Source organism: Myotis lucifugus, unplaced genomic scaffold, assembly GCF_000147115.1.
Source record: "Myotis lucifugus unplaced genomic scaffold, Myoluc2.0 scaffold_373, whole genome shotgun sequence".
NCBI lineage: Eukaryota > Metazoa > Chordata > Mammalia > Chiroptera > Vespertilionidae > Myotis > Myotis lucifugus.
This window is the reverse complement of record NW_005871421.1, coordinates 147,838-168,646: the sequence shown is the minus strand read 5'-3', so window position 1 is coordinate 168,646 and position 20,809 is coordinate 147,838. Positions and strand designations below refer to the sequence as shown.

Below are 20,809 nucleotides of genomic sequence, written 5' to 3'. Positions count from 1 at the left end.
TCTTCCTTACAGCTGGAGAAATTGAGCTCAGAGGAAGGTCTTGGCCAAATAAGGCCAATTATCAGGGCTGATCACTGTAGGAGCCAGGCACGGTAGCTGAAGGCTCCAAATGTTACACAGGTGAGAAGAAATGAACAAAAGGGATTTTAGATCAAGGCTTGAACAGGGAATAGGCTTGTAAGGAAGGGGACCCAGGCCTACTTGAACCCCACCTTGGTCTTCTGAACTTCTCCCCCATCCTTTATACTCCTCTCCATGCTCACTCACTCTGGCCTGGCAACTCTACCTTCCACCCAAACATTCCCAGATAGAAGCAGAAACCACCAACCAAAATCAAAAATAGTGTTATTAATTCTGGTGTCTCCGAAGCACGGAAGAAAAAAAAAAAGAAAAAAAGAAAAAGAAACCACCCTTCCCACATTTCAGCCCCAGGTCCGGGCCATGGGGCTGCCCCTGCAGGCAGTGCAGGCCCAGAGGCCGACAGTCCTGGCCACAGGCGTGAAGCGGGACCAGCCCATGGGTTTGGCTCTTGGGGCCTGGCTGGGAGGCTGCCTGCCTCAGTTCGGGGAGTCCAGGCCCTGGACTAGGGATGAGAGATCAGGGGTCAAGGTAAGAGTTCTGGGCCACTTAGTTCTGGTGCTCTGGCTAAGGCAACCAGAGGTCAGGGTTCAGATGTGGACGGAAGCCAAAACCATTCAGTCCTGTGGTCCAGCAGAGAGGGCCAGAGGCCATGGTCCAAGTTACTGAATCCTGGGCTGGGATCCAGAGAAGAGTGGGGCATTCAGTATTGATGGTCCAGCAGGGGCTGGGCAGCTGGGCTCTCACGCTCCTCAGAGGGGGCAGGCCAGTCACCCGGGGCCCCCGTGGGTGTGCCACTCTCTGGAGCACTGCTGTCCAAGCAAGGAATGTCCTGGGATGCTCTGGGGGGTGAGGCATCGGTGCTGATATCCAGGCTGAAGCTGAGGTCTAGGGGCGCCTGGGGGAGGGGAGATAGGTTGGTAGAAGAAGACCTGAGCTGCCCAGAACCCACCCCTCCCACTGGATCCTTACCTGAGATTTGGGGGTGCCTTCTTTGGGGCTCCCTGAGGCTGGCTCCCCCTCGGATCCCCCTAGCCCCTTTCGACCCCCCAAGCTCCACTTCCCACTGGGACCTTCAGAATAGAGACCAGGGCCAGGGGGCCTTGAGGGCCGGGGACCCTCAGTGGGGGCAGGTGAAGCGGGGGGCTGTCCAGGGAGCCGAGGGGGTGGCCAATGCAGCAGAGAAGGGGGGCGGCCATCACCAGAACTGCTAAGGGAGGGCCTCGGGCCCCAGCCAGCACCTGGTGGGAGGAGTTGGTCGCCACTGCCTGTGGAAGACAGATAAGAGGGCAGAGACTCAGCTAGGCTGTCCCCTCACCTACTGGTTCAGCCTGGCCTCGCTGGCTCACCTGCTGTGTTCTCAGGTGTGGGGTGTGCCAAGGGGGGGTTATTGCTGAGGGAGGTCAAGCCACCGCCTCCACCACAGTCTGAGTCGTCTACGTTTCCGCCACTATTGCAGCCGGCACCACAGCCCTTATGCAGCCTGGAGGCGGGGAGGTGAAGAAGTTGGTGGAAAGGCCAGAGACCTCACAAACGGAAGTTCTCAGTTCAGGACAAGTCTCTTAACATTCCTGAGCCCTGGGGTGCTGTCTCTAAGAGATTTTGCCATCTGCTTTACAGGATCTTTTCAGGAAGGCATTTCCAATGGCTCTTAAGGCTAAAGGCCACCTTCAGCTGTGGGGTGGGGTGGAGCCGAGTCAGCCCTGGGAAGGGGTCAGCTCTCGGCTCCATCCTGGCTCCAGCACTTCCTCCCCGAGACCCTGGAGGAAGTGGCTTCATCTCCCTGAGCCTCAGCTTCCTGCCCCAGGAACCCAGCCTTCCAGGTTGGGGTGCCGGTGAGGGCTCACCTCTCCCAGCTGTGCAGAAGCCAGCGGGCAATGGCGCCCAGGCTGATGGGGCCACCCCACAGCGCCCGCAGCTGGGGGTGGCTGCCAGCCAGCGAGGTGGTGAGGGGCGACACATAGATGGGGTAGCCGAGTGGTTGGTCGCAGGAGGAATTGATCATGTTGCGGAGCGCCTGCTTGGCGTTCTGGATACTGCCACGCTCCGGGTTGCGGTTGCGCAGGAACACCAGCTCCTGCTGCTGCCCAGCCCACAGGCCGCGCACACACTCTCGGTTCACCTGCGGGAGGCCACATGCAAGGGTCAGGGGGCTGCAGCAGGATAGGGGCCGGGTCGGGGGGATGGGCTAGCCCCACCTTGATGACTCGGAAGCTGAGGTGGCGCCGGTTGAGCATGATGATCTTGTACTCGTCAGAGGCGTCGTCAGGACGTGGCGCAGCGCCAGCAGCGAGGGCGTGTTGCTGAGGATGGCGCTGCGCCAGGCCGGGTCGCCCTCATGTGAGATGACCAGCCGCTCCTCATTGGCTGCGATGGCATCATACAGGGCGGCTGGCTCCTCATACTCATCTGGGGACGTGAAGTGGTCCTGTGGGAGGTCCGGAGGGCTGGGGTCAGGGGCCCTGCCCTGAGGGGCTTCACCCCCACCTACCCACTCTGCCTGGGCACGCCTCTCCCCACCTGGTGAAGCTTGAGGGCCATGCGAACCCCGGGTGCCACCACGCGGTGAAGCAGGTCCATGTCGGCAAAGACCCACTCGTCTCTCGGGGAGGTGATGCGGAAGTCCCCCTTGAACAGGGCGTGCAGGCCGTAGAGGAAGGGCTCCAGGCTGGAAAAGGAGCCAGGAGGTGAGCGCCAAGGTTTCTTAGCGCTGGCTCCACATGCAGCGGGCTACGCCGAGGCCAATCTTCATGCTGGGCCTCAGTTTCCCCATCTGGACAAGGAGGTCAGTTTCTGCCCAGGTCCCTCACAGGGTGGTGAGGAACAGACAAGGTCACGACTATGGGGTGCCTGCCCACAAGAGAGCCACACCGAAGGAAGACCAGAGGTGACTCCTGGTGGCCTCTGGCCTGGAGCTCTTCATGGATGGGGTGGAGGGGAGAGTGACAGGCCCCGCTGGACCTGCGGACACTCACCTGGCAGACATGCTATGAGAGGCTGTCCCCAGGGCCCGGCGGCCCAGCACACAGAGGCCAAAACACAGAGTGACCAGCGGTGAGTTCCAATCCTGATCCACGGGCTGTGGCACAAGGACCCCCATCCCCAGAGCCCAGCTCAGACCTGGGACAGGGAACTTGGGTTGGGGTTGGGGCTGGGACCCAGGCCAAGGGAGACTGAGGGTGAGAGGAAGCCACCCAGGGGAGGAGAAGGCAGTCCAGACCTGGCTGCGCCGGGAGGCGCAATACTGGATCCACTCAAGGTGCACGGCGCAGAAGGAGGGCAGCGAGAGGCCGGAGAGGCGCAGGTCATAGTCCTCATCCACGCTCAGGGAGAAGGTGGGGTCCGAGTCAGCATAGCCGGGCGCCCGCACAGGCCGCAGGGCTGCCGAGATGCCCTCATGGCCCAGCCACGCCTCCAGCTTTGGCGAGCGGCTCACATAGTAGATGATGCTCTGAGAGGAGACGGCAGGCGTCAGGGCTGGGCCAGTGCGGGGGGCAGGACCTTAGCCCTGGCCGGGCACTGCTGCAGGAGAGCGTGTCGGGGTAAAGGGGCTTCTCCCCGACACTGAGCGGGGCCTGCTTCCTAGGACGCTCATCCATGTCCCACCTCGGCTTCCGGAAGCCACACAGGCAAATCTGCTCCTCTCCCCTGGGCCCTGGAGGAGCTCGAGAAGGCGGAAAGCAAGCACCCTCCTTACAGAGCGTCCCTGGGAGGGTCCTGCACTGTGGCAAATGCTTGCTTCGGAAGGTGCCCCATTTGTGAGGGAAACTGAGGCTCGGACAAACCACAGGTCTGCCTAAATTTACACAGCAGGGCTGGCGGAGGTGCGACGGGATCCCAGGACCTTTACTCTCATGATGCCATGGGGTCCAGATCTCAGAAGCCTGGGAACGTCAGGCTGGGTTAGTGGGGCTGCCTACAGGCCAGTGGGGCCGGCGCACAGGTCTCTTCAGGCAGGTGAAGAGTGACAGTCACAGGACCTACCCTCAGAAAAAAGCCATCCTGTGCCCAAAGTCAGGGACTACCGGACCCCTTAGGAGACTGCTGGTGTCTAAGCAGCGTTTGGGCACATGGAGAGGAGCTTTTGGAAGCCATGCTGAGTGGGGCCTCATCAGCTCCCAGTACATGGCAGCTGGAATGGAGCAGCCCCATATCACTGGCTGTGGGAAGGAGGTTGGACAGTTTGGAGAGGGCTGGGCTGCCCCCTTAACAAGAGGAAGGGGTACCAGGAGCCTAATGGTGAGTAGGGCAGGATGGCTATGGGTCACTTTGGGCTCCAGGCAGACTGGTTCCTGACTGACCTTTTGCCCAGAGGGCATCTCCATAGTCTGGGCCCACCACAGCCTCCAAGAACCAAAAAAGAAAACCTTGGGAATGCGGGCGGGCTGGCCTGGCACAGTAAGCGCTGCCCACCTGCCCTCAATGCTACTGCCCCAGGCGAGCCTTCTGAGGGAGGATGCTGAGACTGGCGCCCAGCCTGCACGCACTCGGGAGGCCTCTGCTTCCCTTGGGCAAAACGGGCTCCCACCAATCCGGAAGCTGGCACGCGGGGTGCTCCCGGCCAGTGAGGACTCCGCTGTGCAGCCCCCGCTGCTGTACCTTGACATAGTAGGTGATGAGGATCTTGCGGAGGTCGAAGACCTGCAGCATGGAGGCTGCGTTGTTGTCGCTGATGCTGTAGCCCTCCAGCACGTACTTGCTGGCCGTCACCTCCCAGGCCAGCCAGCGCTGCCCGAAGGCAGCATTGAAGGACAGGACCCGTGGCAGGTGGCCAGGCTCACAGCAGCAGCAGCCCTCGTCCTCCTCCACTCCCTCTGTGATGGCCTCCACCTCACGCTGCTGGCAGTATGTACCTGTGGGGAGAGGTGCCCATTCAGAGGACCACCAGGCACCCTGCCTACCTCCTCCCCAGTGAGTGCGCAGGTGTGGCACCAATCACCCTCCAAACGGGGATGCTAGGTGAGTAAGTTAACAAATGGGCTCCTTTCTCCGGACTCCAAGGGCCACAGCGGGGTGGGAGTGGAGGGCACAGGGCTCTGGTCCCTCGTTTAGAGACAGGCGGAAGCTCAAGGAGAAGTGGCTTTGCTCAGGTTCATGAGCTGTGCTCAGAGCCCTGTGCACCGCTAGGGGCCTCTTCTGAAGCAGGCATCCAATGTGTGCGTCCTCCTGTGGGTAAGAGGCTAGTTCACCCACAGGGGTTATGTGTGGCACCCAACCTGGGCCAAGCCCAAGGCCAGGGAGCAGGCCAGAAGGCACTGGCGGGAGAACTCAGAGCTCCAGGCCCAAGCCTTCACCACGCAGCCCGGTCAGTCACATCAGCCCCAAAGTCCAGGCAGGGACAGAGCTTGGCCAAAGGAGACCCTGCCACCCCACTGCTCAGACTGGCAAACCCAGGAAGGAAGAGTGCCTTGCTCAAGGTCACCTGGAAAACCAGGGCAGAGCTGGACTGGCATCCAGCCTGCACACACTATGAAAGAGCACCCTGCGTCAGGCCAGGCCCAGCAGCTCACCCCGGAACTCAAGGCCACGCAGCTGGAAGGTGACGAGGCCATTGCCAACCTCGATGAGGTGCACCAGGGCATTGAGGTAGTCGGAGGCCAGGACGAAGCAGTCGCCGGGGCCGTAGTTGCCCCAGCGGCCCAGCACCAGGTCCCCACACAGCGTGTGCTGCAGCGAGCGTGTCAAGTGCTCATAGAAGATGGAGTTGAGGTTGTTGTCATCAGCGCCTGGGACCCAGGACAGACAGACAAGTGACAAGTAAGCGAGGCTCCCTCCTCAGGAGACCCCACCTGAAAGCCCCCTGAATGGCCGAGTACACACCGGGGTTCCGGTCCAGCTGTGTGACCAGGCGGGTGTTGGAATGATCCACACGTTTAGTGCTGTTCAGAGAGAGCGACAGCACAGTGGGCGCAGAGCAAGCGGCTCGGATGGCGATCCCCCTCGGCCCACCCTCACGTCCCGCTGAGCCCACACCCCCTGCCTGGGCGGATGCCATGACAGCACCGTTACTTAGGAGGAGGCTGAGATTCAGGAGCAGGAGGGGACTCACCCAGGACCACACAGCCAAGAAGCCCAGGTGAGCCCGAGGCCTTGGCATGGCCTGGGTTTTGCCCTCATCAGACAACCACCTGAAGCCCACTATGCCGGGACTCGGCCCGCTGCAGGCCCCAGCTGGCTCCTCCCGACCCGGAAACCTTCCCTGCCTCAGCCCCTCCTCCAGGTCCTCCCGCACGTGCTGTCTCCCTGAGACTCTGTCTTCCCTTGGAGACTCACGGCGCGCTAGAATGAGAAACGGCGTGCCACAGGGTTAGGGCTGAGAAACCCTAAACGGCTGACAAACTGCCATCTGGCCATCAGAGTGCAGAATGACTCCCACCTCCCCCCCTGAATGAACAGCATGGCCGAGTCTGGGCACGAGTCAAGGAGGTGGCCAGGACATTGGACCCTCCCCCGCACCCCTCACCACCCCTTCAACCCCCTGCCAATCCATCCTGTGCAACCCCCATCCTAAGCCATGGGTCCTCTCTGCACACTCCCCACCCAGGCAGCGGGCGGTAGGCCGGGTACGTGGCACGGCGAAGGGCTGGGCAAAAGCGTGGAAAGCCGAGCCCCCAGGTGATCTGCCAGGGCGCGATGTAGGTCAGCACGAAGCGCAGCTTGTACAGCAGGTCCCCACAGCTGGGAGGTCCGAGGGGAGAACGTCAAAGACAGGAGGTCACTCAGAGTGGGGTCTACCAAGTGCCCACTCGGAGCCTCGGGGTACCCCACTGGCTGCCCACATGAGAGTCAAGCTCAAGTTCACTCCCAGCCCTTTCTCTCTGGACGTGGCTCAAAGCACTTGTTACCATTAGCAACCACGCTGAGGGGGCATTTAATTCGTCCAACCACTCGAGGAGCTCCCATTGCAGGCTCCCTTCACAGATGGGAGAGCTGAGGTTCAGAGGACGTAGGGCAGGTACAGGACTAGCTCAGGCCATCTCTCTGTCAGTGATGAGGCTGGGCCTCGACTATGGAACCAAAAGTCTAGACACAGTCACAGGCCCTGCCTCAGAGGAGACAGTCTGGCTCTCCACTGCCCTGGGCCAGGCCGGAAAACCAGGTCAGAAGCCCAGCGAGTGAGAAAGGGCTCTGGCCGACGCTGCAGCACAAGTGCAGGACCCAGGGCAGAGCCAGGACCAGTCCTTTGTTCACTGTGACCCCCACCCCCACTGGGGTGTCCTGCAGCCTGGCAGAGAAGTTTTTTTGTTTTGTTTTAATCCTTTTTAAAAAAATATATTTTTATTGATTTCAGAGAGGAATAGAGAGATAGAAACATCAATGATGAGAGAGAATCATTCATCAGCTGCCTCCTGCACACCCCCCACTGGGAATCGAGCCCGCAACCCAGGCATGTGCCCCTGGCTGGAATCGAACCCAGGACCCTTCAGTCTGAAAGCCAACGCTCTATCCACTGAGCAAACTGGCCAGGCCTAGAGAGAGAAGTTTATATACACCCAGGTCCCAGGGGCTTCTGCAACTCAGCTCTTTACTGGGCTCCAGGACTGTTGCTGGCAAAGGGGAGAGCCCAGAGGTCGGTGTCTTGAGAACAAGGCCAAGACCTATCTACTGCTTACAAGGAAGGTGGTCAAGTATCACGATTCGGAGAAAGACCTAGATTCAAATCCTGGCTGGTGCCCAACCAGTGTGGCTCACTGGTTGAGCGCTGACCTATGAACCAAGAGGTCTTGGGTTCGATTTCCAGTCAGGGCACATGCCCAGTTTGCAGGCTCAATCCCTAGTGTGAGGTGTGCAGGAGGCAGCCAGTCGATGTTACTCTCTTTCTATCCCTCTCCCTTTCTCTCCAAAATCAATAAAAACATATATTTATAAATAAGAAACACAAATCCTAGTTGGCGACCAATTCTCTCGGGGACCTGAAGCAAGTCACTTAACCTCTTTAGACCACACCTTCCTCTCTGCCCCTCAAGAAGCTGCTGGGAAGGCCCACAGCGGGGCTGATGTGGGACAGCAGCTAGAGGGGCGCAGGCCCCTGGGAGTCACCCCCCAACCCCCCACTGAGGCAGAAGAGTTCTGCTCCTGCTGCACAGCCCAGAGCCCGCAATGCAGCCACCGGCTCACCTTGCTGCAGAGCAGGGACATGAGGAAGTAGTCGAGCAGAAAGCCCTGGGAGAGGCGCGGGTAGTCAAAGTGGAAGAGCAGGACTGTGAAGGCCAGGGTCAGGTACTGCTGGGGTGGACAGCAGAAGGCAGAGCGCAGCAACTTCAGCCCAGCCACGGTCATCAGCAGCGCCCGGCAGCTAGGGGTGAGGGGCAGGGATTGTATTAGTTGCCTGGCGGGGGCTCAGGGGACACGGCTGTGCTGCCTGGGCTCTGCTGGGCTGGCCCTGCTCTTTTGGGCCAATGACCCTTAGTCTCTGCCCTCGTAGGGTCACCCCCTTTAGACATATCTGGGAGACACACTGCTTTCCAAGAGGCAACTGCTCAACGGAAAGCGAGTGAGGAGCTGGGGTCCCCCGTTAGCTTGCTGGGCACTGAGGCAGGTCTCATCCTCTCTGGGCCTCAGTTTCCCCGTGGATCACACGGGAATGTAGGTGGAAGGAGGGGGTGGTCCTCACTAGAGGCAGAACTTGTCCGGGTGGCTGACCACAGTGTGGGCATCCACCGTGAGGGCGTTGAGCACCACGGCGGGGTAGATGAGGTACTTCTCCACACACTGCAGACCGGCGTACAGCTTCTCAAACCACATCACCTGGGCAGCACCTGCAACACGAGGCGCTGTTGTCAGCACCTCCCTCCACCCTTCCCTCCCGCTGCCGAGCCAGGACAGTGTGCCCTCGGAGGAAACCTGGAGGGAGGGCAGACCGTAGGATGTGGTGTCCGGGTCCCTAGAGACTCTGATGGGGGAGGCGGGTGGTCTCTGCACTCAGAGGTGAGGAGGCCTGGGCAGGGTGCGTTCAGGGGCTTCGGGAAGGTGCTCTAAGGCCTGACCAGGGCTTCCCAGATGCCTGCTACAACAAGGCAGGTGGGTGAGGCCCAGTACACAGTGACCCTGAGCTCCAGGGCCCTTCTGAAGGGGCCACTGCCACTTGGCTCGAGCTAATTATAGCCACATGGAAAGGCTGGCCCAGGGCTAAATCTTTCATCGTTTTGTAAAAACAAGACACGTGGGCCTCTGTATAACAAATCCAGACGTTTAAATACAGGCTCCAGTGAGTTTGTTGCACCGCCCAAGTGAAAACTTGCACCAGGCAGACTTAGTCCACGGGTACCCAGTTGGTAATTCTGGACAAGAGATCTCTTTAAGGCCCTGGAATTCTTCCATCTCCTCGGAGAACGCAGGGTGAGCGAATAGGGCAGAGCAGGCAGGGTGAGAGCAAAGCAGGGGCCAAGCGGGGCCCAGCGGGCAGGAGAGGGCAGGAGAGGGCACAGAGGGCAGTGAAGCAGACGGGCAGCCCAGGAGGAGGCTGCCCCCTGCTGGCCCTCTAAGCCGAGAGGACCACACTGTGATCAGCCAGGAAGTCAGGGCAGGTGGGTGGGGTGGAGGGGTCCCAGCACCAAGGCGGCACTCACCGCGCACTTCGTACTGGCTGTACTCCAGCGGCTTCAGCACAGGCTGCGACAGGCAGAACCAGGGCAGCTGTTTGCGGAGTTGTGGCAGCAGGTAATGTGTGAAGAAGCCCACGGCCCCAGCCAGTGCATACAACACGAACCCCAGCACTGACTGCAAGAGACAGAGGCCAGAGGCTCAGCCAAGGGGAGTGAGGCGAGGGGCCACCGGGGGCCTGGGCACAGGCTGGGCAGGGGCCGAGGGGACGTGAGGCCCCAGCTGCTCCGGGCCCTCAGGTCAAGCAGGCTCCTGCAAGAACCAAGGGGGAAGGGGGCGGCCTGGCCACACAAACCTTCAGGGCAATGAAGACGGTGCTGGCGCTGATGGCAAAGGTGAGCACGGCGATCACCACACACATCACCAGGTCAGAGTGCAGGACCTCGCGCTGCAGGGCCAGGAAAACCAGCTTGGGTGCCCGCCACCCAGTGGCTGACAACACCCTCTCTCAGCCCCCACCCCAATACTAGAGCCCCACGCGCGGGCCCCTCACCACGGACTGGCGCATCTTGTCTGGCAGTGGGTCTGGGGGCTCGGCCCGGGCTGTCTCCAAGCTCCGCTCCTCCAGCTCAGGGAAGAGCTTGCTTCGGATCAGAGACCTGGGGGGTGAGAAGAATCAGGTACCCAGGTCTGGAGAGAGCGCCCTCCTCCCACAGGCCCCAAGGTCAGTCGGTGACAGGCACATGCACAGACCCAGACCGCCCCCCCAACCCTTGCCATGCAAAGACACACATACAAACACACGTGTGTGCACAGACTGGCACATGCAGGCACCCACCAGAGCACGGTGGGGTCACTGCTCTGTCGGCTCAGGTGGTAGGACAGTGCCACCAGGAGGCCACAGAAGACCGAGAAGAGGACTGGGACGTGCTGCTCTGGCCAAGGAGTCTGGGGAGAGAACGCATGCTGGTCAGGGGAGGGGAGAGGAGGCGAGGTGGGAGGAGGGGATGCCACCCCCCATGGGAGAAGCCATTGCTGAGCTAAGCCCAATACACAGCCCTGTCCCGACAACACCCTGGGCCTCAGCGTGCCCTCCACCCCACAGTCACCGCTACCTTGATGGCCCCGAGGCAGAAGCCGTAGAGCAGGGCAGCCGCCAGCAGGCTGCGGGAGAGGCTGAAGACCGCAGTGAGGGGGCTGGTGGCGGCTGCGAGGTAAGAAACAGCAGCTAAAGCCCTACTCCTACCTGCTGGCACCCCACCTCACCCTCGCCCCGCTGCCCCTCAACTCCCAGAGGCTAACCTCCCTGGGACCCCGTCTCTAGCCCCTTTTCTGTTCCCCCAGCCCTGAGAGGCCTCCAGAGCTTCTGGCATTTTTGGGTTTAAACCACTTGCCTGGGGAGGGGACAGACAGGCTCTTCGAATCCACGGTACCCTCCTGGGCCCCACCCTGGCCCCCAACCTCCAAGCCACCTGTGGGCACCATACCTGTGCCCCCAAAGCCGTGCATGTCTATCTGTTCCAGCAGGTACATGAGGCAGGTGTTGACTTGGGGCAGGAGGCCCAGGAGAAAGACGAATGGGAAGCACAAGGTAAACACTGGTAGGAGGGGAGTGAGGACCCAGTCAGCTGTCGGCTGGCCCGAGGTCCACCCCTGAGGCCTTGCTCCCCTGGGCCATTGCAGCCCTGCCCCGTCTCACCAGTGGCCACGTCACGGGCACAGAAGAAAAAGGAGGCGGAGAAGAGCGTGAGGCCGTAGAGGGAGACGGGTGGGAAGGGCTGAGCCGAGCCTAGGGCATCCAGCAGCCAGATGAGCAGACAGCAGATGCAGAAGTAGACAGGCCGGCTGTACGCGATCACCCAGTTGTGGCCCTGGGAAGTGGGCCTGTGAGGAGCTGGGCCTCCCCCACTGACCACCCTGCACGCATGTGCACACATCACGCATGCACATGCACACTCAGGTGCCCCAGGCCTGGCCCTGGACCAAAGACAGAAAGCCTGGCAGGGGAGGGGCAGGACGGAGGACCTGGGGCTAGCCGAACCCTCCCCACCTGCCCTCAGCCCCGCCCAGGGCCAGCCTCCTGGCACAGGGGCTGCTCCGCCAGGACTCACGTGCATGGGAGATGCCGCATCAGGCTGGACACTCTGGAAGAGATGGGAGCTACGTTGCATCGAGAGCCAGCACACTCGGGGGGACAGGGGCCCCAGGAGCTGCTGAGTTCTACCACTGGGCTGTTATGAGTGACCAGGGAAGGACCCTAAACTGTACTGAGCCCCGGTTCTCCCATTTGTAAGATGGGGGCTGGCTACAGGGGATTTAGGCATCTTGCCTTCGAGCTAGCTCACCTCCCTCAAGACAGGTCATGGGAAGGAGGTGGGGAAAGGAGCCAGGCCTGACCTTCAGCAGGGAATACTGGCAGGAGGCGATGACCAGGCAGAACTGGAAGACCCAGATGTCGGTGAAGAAGCCCTTGAGCAGCAACAGGTAGCCTAGGAAGGCGACCAGGCTGCTCAGGCCGACGCCAAGGATGTTCTCCAGCAGCCCCCGAGTCCTGGAGAGACAGCGGGTCAGGTCACACAACCTCCTCACCACTAATGGGGCAACGGGGGGGGAGAACCTGACCACAAAGGCCCCTGTCTGGGCCTGTGACCATTGCCAGTCCTCATCCTCTGACCTATGACCTTTCAGGGGCATGGCCAGGTTGCACCTGCTCCAGGAAGCCACCCTGTGTCCCAATCTGTGCCCCCTCTAGAGACTGAGGGCTCCAAGTGCCACCACTCGCGGGACCTGCCCATCTCCAGCTCAGGCATGCCACACGAGGCACACGGGCAGCCCAACGCACACTGGTCACAGCCCCTTGGGAAACCCAGAACACAGGAAGCCAGGACGTGGGTTCTAGGCCGAAATTGTCCACACGGACAACAAAAGACAGCTGACTGCTCTGACTTTCTGGGCCTCAGTTTCCCCTGAGAAATGGGGTGACAAATAGCCTGTCAGCTTTTTTAGGCAATAGGACTCAATTTACCCAAACATACCACAAAAACAAATAGAATAATAGGCTAAACAGGAACAGTTTGCTTTGAGCAGAGCTTTGGGAGAGGGCATCACCCTCTTAGCCATCCCTTTGTGCCCCAGAGAAACCTAAAGAAACCCCACTGCAGACTCGTCTTCGGGGCACCCTCAGTGACCCCAGCAGTCAGGTTCTCTGATGCCATGATAGCCTCCACATGTTCACAAGGTCTGGAAGGGATTGGGGCTAACACGGCGGGCACTCACCGGTCCAGCAGGGCCAGCAGGGCGAGACGCTCGTAGCGCACAGACGTCCAGTGGCCAGGAAAAAGCCAGTACTTATAGCTGTGCTGGGCTCGGGGCGGTGCCTCCTCCATCAGTGTCTGCTCCTGGGATTCGTGCAGGGAGTCCTGGTCCAGCAGGTCAAACTGCAGTCCCCACAGCCGCGGCCATCAGCCCCTCGCCCTCTACATGGTCTATCACCCCTCCACCCCACACTGGGCACACTGTACTGGTCGACCATTTCCTCCAGCACAGAAAGTCCCCACCTTCCAGCGGCCCCGTGGCCTGCCCCGACTCTCCATTGCGAGGGCCTCCTCATTGCTCCAGGTTCCCTGGACATGGCTCACTGCCTGCCCGGGACCAGCTCCTGTATCTGTCTGTCTTCTCCACTCGGGCAGCATCTCCTGCCTCTTCCTGGGCTCACTGACATTCACCTTGTCCTTCAGGACTCAGTGTAAATGCTGAGCCATCGGGGTCACTCTGACTAGCCCACCCTGGCGCACACAGAACACTGGCCACGGACAGACCTGGTGCCAACATCACTGCTAAAACCTCTTTGACTTCTTGTGTTCTTCATTCAACAAGTACTAATAGGGCCCAACCTTGGGCCTGGCTCTGTGCTGGGCCCCGGGGATGTAACGGAGAGACAAAGACGTGCAGCCGCCTTTGGAGCTGACTGTCAGCTGTGCAAGGACAATGCTGCTACCACATATGCAAGTTAAGGAGAATGTGTGTATCAGGTAGAGGCACCTGGGGCTTCTGCGCGATGCCCATGGTCTACCTGTGGCCCCGGGTGCTAGATGCTCCTTTTATCACTACTCTTTACACTCTGAATCTCTGTTCCACGCGTGCTTAGCACTTCCAGTACTAGGCTGACCCTGCAAATTATTGTCCAAATCAGGACACTTTCAGGAGTAGAAGAGAGCATGTAACTGCCGAGACGACAAGCAGGAGCAGTGTCCCCAAGCTATCGCACATGGCAGGAGCCCCGGCAGGGAGCAGCAGTTATCGTCTAGTACAGTGGTCGGCAAACTGCGGCTCGCGAGCCACATGTGGCTTTTTGGCCCCTTGAGTGCGGCTCTTCCACAAAATACCACATGCGGGTGCACATGTACAGTGGGATTGAAACTTCATAGCCCATGCCCAGAAGTCGGTATTTTGTGGAAGAGCCACACTCAAGGGGCCAAAGAGCCGCATGTGGCTCGTGAGCGGCAGTTTGCCGACCACTGGTCTAGTAAGTAAGCTAACCTGCCCCTTCTGTGGGTATCACTGCTAACACCCGTCATCTCCACTGACTATGGGTCCCTCCAGGATTAAGAAAATACTCCATGCCCAGCCGGCATGGCTCAGTGGTTGAGCATCAACCTATGAACCAGGAGGTCATGGTTCGATTCCTGGTTGGGGCATATGCCTGTGTTGTGGGCTCAATCCCCAGTGTGGGGCATGCAGGAGGTAGCCAATCAATGATTCTCTCTCATCATTGGTGTTTCTCTCTCTCTCTCTCGCTCTCTCCTTTCCTCTCTGAAATCAGTAAAAATATATAAAAAAAAAAAAAAAAAAGAAGAAGATACTCCAGCTGCATTTGCTGAATAAGCAGCTCCCTGAACCATTCAGATCCAGGCACCCTGGGCCAGCCATCAAAGGCCAGAACAGACACCTTAAGGGCCCTGGAGCCCTCACTCAGCCGCCTGTCCCTCCTGGTAGCTGGGGGAGGACTTGGTGTCCCCCCAACCTATTGCCCCCTCCTACAGGTCCTCGCCCGATCCCGATAGCTCCTCACCTCCGGGATCTCCAGGGGCACTCGGCGCACCTGCATGCCCTGCAGAACCACGGGCCTCGGCTGCAGCAGGTTCAGGCCACCAGCCACCTCAGGGACATCAGCCGAGTGGAAGCTGGAGGAATGTGAGTGGCGGTCCCTGTGGAAACCATAGCCATGTGGGTCAAGGCCATTGGCACAGGGCGGGGTTGAGGCCAACACCAGGCCATAACTGGAGGGGCTGCTCAGATCAGAAAAAGAACAGAATAGGGGGTTCCAGAGGGGGCAGGTGGCCCTGAGTTCCTGGAAGACCCTGGAAGCCTCCTGCTTAGAAGTATCATGGAGTCAGGGACCCAAGAGATCCTTGTAGGCCTGCCCTTCACTGCCCCCACCTAGAGGTTCTGAACTGCCCCTTCCCCAACCCAGTAAACGGAGAAATGGGGAGACACGCAGAGCCACCTCCACCACCCACCTGGGCCTCCAGTTCAGCCCTGGAGAGAAAACTTCCCAGAAAGGGCCGCCCACCAGCTACGGGCCCAGGAGAGCTCAGTGGGGAGACTCACCAGGTCCCATTGGCTGCCTGCTCCCCCTGCTGCCCTACGGGGTTCTCGTAGCCGCCTCCAGCCAGCCCGAAGGTGTAGGAACGCCGCACGCCTGGAGCAGGGGTGTGGGACATTTGGCAACATGTCACAGACAGGAGCATCAAGGCCCGACCCACGTGGGCACCAAGGCCTTCGAGAAAACTCTGTGCCACGTGGGCACCAAGGCCTTTGAGAAAACTCTGTGCTATGTCCCTCCACCCAGCCCCCGAGGACAAGAGCAGGAGAAGGGAGGGCCTCTGGTCAAAAGCCTGGGCCCTGCACTCAGGCACCGGGTGTGGATCCCATTCTACCACTGACTTAGCCTGACTTCAGGCTGTGCCTCAGTTTCCTCATCAGCAGACCGGGTATAACGAGACCATCCACTCCCCAGAGGGGCTGCAGGTGGCGATGCAGGTAAGGCGCTCACCAGAGGGCCAGAGGGAGGGTGTGCCTGACGGCGAGCACTGCTGCTGGGCTGACGAAGACCCCCAGCAGGAGAAGAGGGGGCACTGGGCTGGCTGGAGTCAGAGGCTGGGCCTACGGGGTTCTCAGGACTCAGGGAGGGGCTCACCGCTCTCATCGTAAAAGTAGTGCACAGCCCCCTCCGAGGTGTCATCAAAGGTGCAGGCCTCGTGCACGTTGGCGCCAGCCCGAGTGAGCAGCAACGAGGAAGCGAAGTGCAGGGCAGAGGGCAGAGTCAGGGCCCGGGAGTGGGAGGAAGCCCGGCCCCGCTGAGCCTCGTGCAGGCTGCTGGAGAGGGTCAGCGTGGGTCAGCACCACCTAGAGCCAGCTGGCCCCTGGCCCCACCGCCCTCCGACCGGTGGCAGGAGCTCACCTGGGGGGCGAGCCCATGACAGATGCTGGAGGAGTGGGGTTACTGCCTGCGTTGTGGCGCCTCCGGATCGCCTGGGTCCGCCTCACGTTGCTCGAGTGGTCCCGCTTTCCCGTCTCCTCAGCTGCTGCCCAGAGAGAGAGCCCGAGCATAAGTGACAGTGGCTTGGAGAGAGCTGGAGGGGGGTGCGGGGGGCAGGCGCTCCTGCCTGGAGATAAGTTCAGGCCTAGTCCAACCATGCCCTGGCTGCAGAGCCCAGTGAGGTCACCAACTCATGCCAGTTTCCACATCTGAGAGTAAGGACAGTATGATCTGCCTGCCCCACTGGTGACCCAGGATGACGGATGTGATGCTGAGAGTCCTCAGGGGCAGAGGTTTCCGGTACGAACTGCAGCACCGAGGGCAAGGTGCCCGAGGTCTCTGCCTGTCTCCCCATGGCTGAGCCCTGCTTACCTGAGGGATTTGGCAGACAATGTCACTCAGGCGCTGAGTTCACGTCCATCTGCTGCCTGAGACAGGCTGAGCTGACTGACCAGGCCCACTCCAGCCTGCCCCTTGCCCGAACCAAGCCTCTAGCCAGCTCACCCCCCGCCCAGCCCTGGAGCTGGCACTCACCTCCGCCCACAGCACCTTCCTCCTGCAGCTCCCCCCGCCAACCAGGTTGGTTGGCAGCAGGTCCCCGGTGGGCCTCAGCAGACAGCACAGTGGGCTCCCCAGCAGCCAGCTCCACCCCTGCCTGGGCCTCCAGCTCAGCCTTGGAGCCAGCCAGGGGGGCCCTCAAGACATCACCCCCCGCCCCATCCATACTCAGCACACGGGCATGTGTTTTGGCGCTGGCAGTACTAGGCGTCCGCTGGGTCCCATAGGGACGCTTAGGGGGCACAGCAGTCCCTTCCTCAGCCCCATGAGGGGCCCGTCGCTTCCGAGGACCCCCGGCCGCGCCCCGGGAGCTCTCTGGGGAATAGCAGGACGAAGAGGAGCTGTCGGTACTATAGCGGCGCTGAGATCTGAGACTGGAGGCCGGGCTCAGCTCACTGCCCTCGCTGGTGTCTTCATCTTCAAAGAAGCCCCCACCTTCCAGCAGGGGCCTCCGAGGGGCATGGCCAGGTGGGGAGTGTCTTCGCACGGGCGGCCGCCGTTTGCTAGGCCGAAGCAGGGCCAAGTCCTTGGGCCGCACAACCAGGAGCGGCTCAGCTGGGCCTGGTGGTGTCCCTGCTCCGATGACTGTGTCAAAAGAACGCAGTGTGTCATCTGAGGGGACTCCAGCATCTGGTGAGGCTGGCAGCTCCGCTTCAGAGGGTGGGTCTGTGTCGCTGCCCTCAGGGGCTTGCCCACCAGGGGGGCTGTCCAGGTGGGTTGAGTTGGTCTTCTCACTCTTGAAGCTGCTCAATGTCTCCCTGTCGGTGCCACTAAAGCAGGAATCTGAGGAGCCAGCTTTCTGGGGCAGGGGCTCCCCTGAGCCCCGCCGGTCCAGGGGCTGGTAGCCACCCACTCCCCGGCGTTGTTCCCGTCGACTGCTGGTCCTCACCAGGGCCCGGTCAGGCCGAGACAGGGTCAGGAAGCTCTTGCTCAGCTCCTGGCTGAGGCTCCCCTTCAGTAGGGGACTCATAGGAGTGTCAGCAACACTGCTCCCACTCCAGGGGACTCCATCTCCAGCCAGGGGAGAGCGTTCCGAAGAGTCCGTGCTGGGGAGAGAGGGGTCTGGGGCAGCCCCCAGGGGCGTCTGGGGAAGGTCTCCAACTGTCAAAAGAAAGGAAGGCAGGTGAATGAAGGACAGATTGCAAAAGGAACAGGTGGCTAAGGGATCTATGGCCTGTGCTTTCTCTGAGAGCCCAGCTGGGGTAGGACCCTGAGGAGGCCCCATCCAGAACAAAGAAAGCACCAGGGAAGCAAAGCTGGGGTGACTCTAAGACAAGACAGTCTTCCCCCAAGTCCCCGCCACACTAGGCCCACTCACTCAGTTTCTCCTGTGAGCTTAACTTTAGCATCTCTCGATCGGCTGAGGTCACGATCACGTTGTTGCTGCCCTGCTCCCGCACCAGCTCCTTGATGTCTGCAACCGTGGCCCCAAAGGCATCAGCAGGACCCCAGGGCAGCTGCCTGCCATCCCGTTCCACACCACCACCTTCGGCCCTGAGCAGCAGCCACCTACCTCTGAGGGGCCCAGAGTCCTCCATCCGGGGAAGCAACTCCTGAGCAGATGGAAAAAGATGTGAAGGAACAGACAGGACAGGAAGTAAGCCCAGGACCTACCCATGGTGGGGAGGGCTCCCAGGAGAGGAGTAGGAGAGGCTGAAGGCTGGGATCACTCACCGAGACCTGGTTGAAGCCAAACACGGAATGCTGGGAGCTACAACGAACTGGGGGGGTGGAACTCACTTTCCGAAACACTGTCATCTCCACTCCAGGGTCCCTGAAAGTGGAAAAGAGCATCAGCTGTGAGCTAACCTACCCGCTTTACATAGTACTTCCTCTGCCATCCCCAACACTTCTCACTGCTCAAGCATTCCTTCACAATTCCAGGGCCAGCCGCAGAACCAGTACTGACCACTCATGGAGCCAATGTTCCCTAGGCCCCTCCTCCGTCCTCCAATGCTCAGGCCCAGGCACCAAGAAGCCTTCAATCCCCAACAGAGCCCCGCCCCGCCCACCTGAGCAGATTGCTGTCCCCCTGGGCAGGCTCCTCCTCCGGCTCCCCCATGGTAGAGTTGCGCTTCTCCACAATCTCGCCCTGGTCGAACATGGCATGCAGCCGGTAGTTCACAGTCTTGATGGTAGTGAAGATGACGGCCACCACAAGGCAGTACACACCAGCCACCATCAAGCTGGGGGGCAGGACCTGGAGATGTCAGCAAGAGCAAGTCAGGCCCCTCCTCAACAGCCCTAGCACCGCAGGACCGCTAGGACGCACACATGCGCCGGAGGCTTCGCCATCCCTCAGTGAGACTAGTGAAAATGCCTCGCCAGGGGCCCTGTCTCCTAACTCAAGAAATTACACGAGGTGCTCAAGGTCACCCAGCCCAGCAAAGGGAGAATGTGACTGCTTTTCCACACGCCCCAAACTCTGCGGAGATTCCCCTCTCGGCACCCCAGCACCCAAGGCGCAGTCCCGAATCCCTGCCGGGCTGCCAACCCTCCGTGACATCTGCCTTCACTTTCGCCGGCGGGAGTTACAGGTAGGCGGTGGCCGTGTCTCACCATGTACAGCAGGAAGGGGAAGGTAAGCAGGAAGATCCAGACGTAGAGGTGGAAGCAGTTGGAGAAGGTGCTCTGGTGCGGGTCGAAGAACCAACCGCCGGTGAGCGAGGCCCACACCCCCTGGCGCAGGATCTGTAACACCTGCGACCCCATGGCCCCGCCACTGCTGCGCGCGCCCCCCTCCCGGGACCCTCATGGGGGCGGCCCCCGGCCCATGCCCCGCCTGGTGCCCGAAGGCCCCGGGGCTGGCCGCGCTCACGCCATGGCCTCCCCCGGCAGGGAAGAGGGGTCCGCGGGGCGAGGTTGCGGGCAGGGGGCGGGGCCGGCCGGGGCAGTCAGCGGAGCCAGACCAGGGCGCGGCGGTGGAGCCGCATCAGGGGCGGGGTCTGGGCCCCCACCCCCGACCCAGAACTGCTCCGAGGGGCCGAACCGGCGAGCGGGCGCGGGGCACGGGCCGGGCACCCGTCGGCGGCATCCAGAGGTGGGCGTGGGATGGGTGCTCCGGGGATGCAGACGACGGCTCCCCGGCTCCGGTCCGGGAGAGCCCCGGGACCCTGAGGTCCACTTCCGGGGTCACAGGTCACTCGCTTCGGGATCCACACTCGCCCCGCTCCTGCAGGCGCCGGCCCAAGGGGGAGGCCGGAAGAAGGTGCCGCGAGCCGCCAGCCTGCAATGGCGCATGCGCCCGACAGGCCCAGTTGGGACCCGGAAAAGGAAAACCTGACGGCATGAATGCGCAAGCGCGAGAAGGCGTTGGGGCGCTGAGAAGCCGGGAGCCTTTTGGGCGTGCGCAGAGTCCAAGTCTAAGGGAGGAGAATCCAAAGGGTAGAAGCGCGTGGGCGCATGCGCACACCTAGGCGTTGCCAACCAAGCGAAAACCACCACTGGGCGGAACTAAAGGTGCTTTGGTGCGGGTCAAAGAACCAATCACCGGCGAGACCCCTGCCCCCGGCGCAGGACCTGTTAATTGGCGCAAAGCTCTTCCAATTCCTTAGCTGGTTTGGTTTAGTGGATAGAGCGTTGGCCTGCGGATCGAAGGGTCCCAGGTTCCATTCCGGCCAAGGGCACCTGCCTGGGTTGCAGGCTCGATCCCAGTAGGGGACGTGCTGGAGGCAGCCGATCAATGATTCTCATCGTTGTTTCTCTTTCCCTCCCCCTTCCTCTCTGAAATCAATAAAGAAATATATATATTTTTTAAAAGGCCTTCCTATGAAGGTGGGGGGGAAAAGGATGGAGGCGTGGACTCTCCAGGGCTACGGCGATATTTCAGCTCCACTGGAGCACCTCCCTCTAGGTCAGCCCCTTTTGGTGCTGGACCGCAAACGTCACGAGCGTCTGGGGACTGGAGCTGCCTCTACTTCCGGGTCAGAGCTCAGATTTGGAGTGCAGAGAGCGACACTCCAGAACAGGCGGGAATAGTCGAAACAGGATAGCGTCGTTTTTCTTAAAGTGACAGGCTCAAGGCAATTGGGGTCAACACTGTGGCTGAGGGCGACTTAACTATTCTGACTCCAATCGCTGGCTAAGTTC

The 20,809-nt window shown here is 60.9% G+C and overlaps 1 protein-coding gene across 1 annotated transcript; it reads right to left on the bottom strand.

The window, feature by feature from the left end:
• Positions 1–328: 328 nt before the first annotated feature.
• PCNX3 (pecanex homolog 3) lies at positions 329–19,985 on the bottom strand. The gene is given in 36 exon segments (XM_023765077.1): positions 329–976; positions 1,051–1,346; positions 1,428–1,561; positions 1,926–2,200; positions 2,277–2,347; positions 2,350–2,506; positions 2,599–2,746; positions 3,054–3,157; positions 3,299–3,529; positions 4,678–4,931; positions 5,589–5,804; positions 5,899–6,357; positions 6,523–6,688; positions 6,690–6,756; positions 8,189–8,374; positions 8,693–8,837; positions 9,648–9,798; positions 9,977–10,069; positions 10,175–10,280; positions 10,460–10,569; positions 10,737–10,828; positions 11,109–11,219; positions 11,321–11,492; positions 11,733–11,765; positions 12,019–12,172; positions 12,898–13,019; positions 14,693–14,828; positions 15,232–15,322; positions 15,821–15,999; positions 16,085–16,208; positions 16,697–17,821; positions 18,039–18,134; positions 18,234–18,273; positions 18,395–18,494; positions 18,733–18,920; positions 19,280–19,985. Coding segments are annotated over 36 exon segments (6,480 nt in total). The 5' UTR covers positions 19,433–19,985; the 3' UTR covers positions 329–781.
• Between the last annotated feature and the right edge of the window lie 824 nt (positions 19,986–20,809).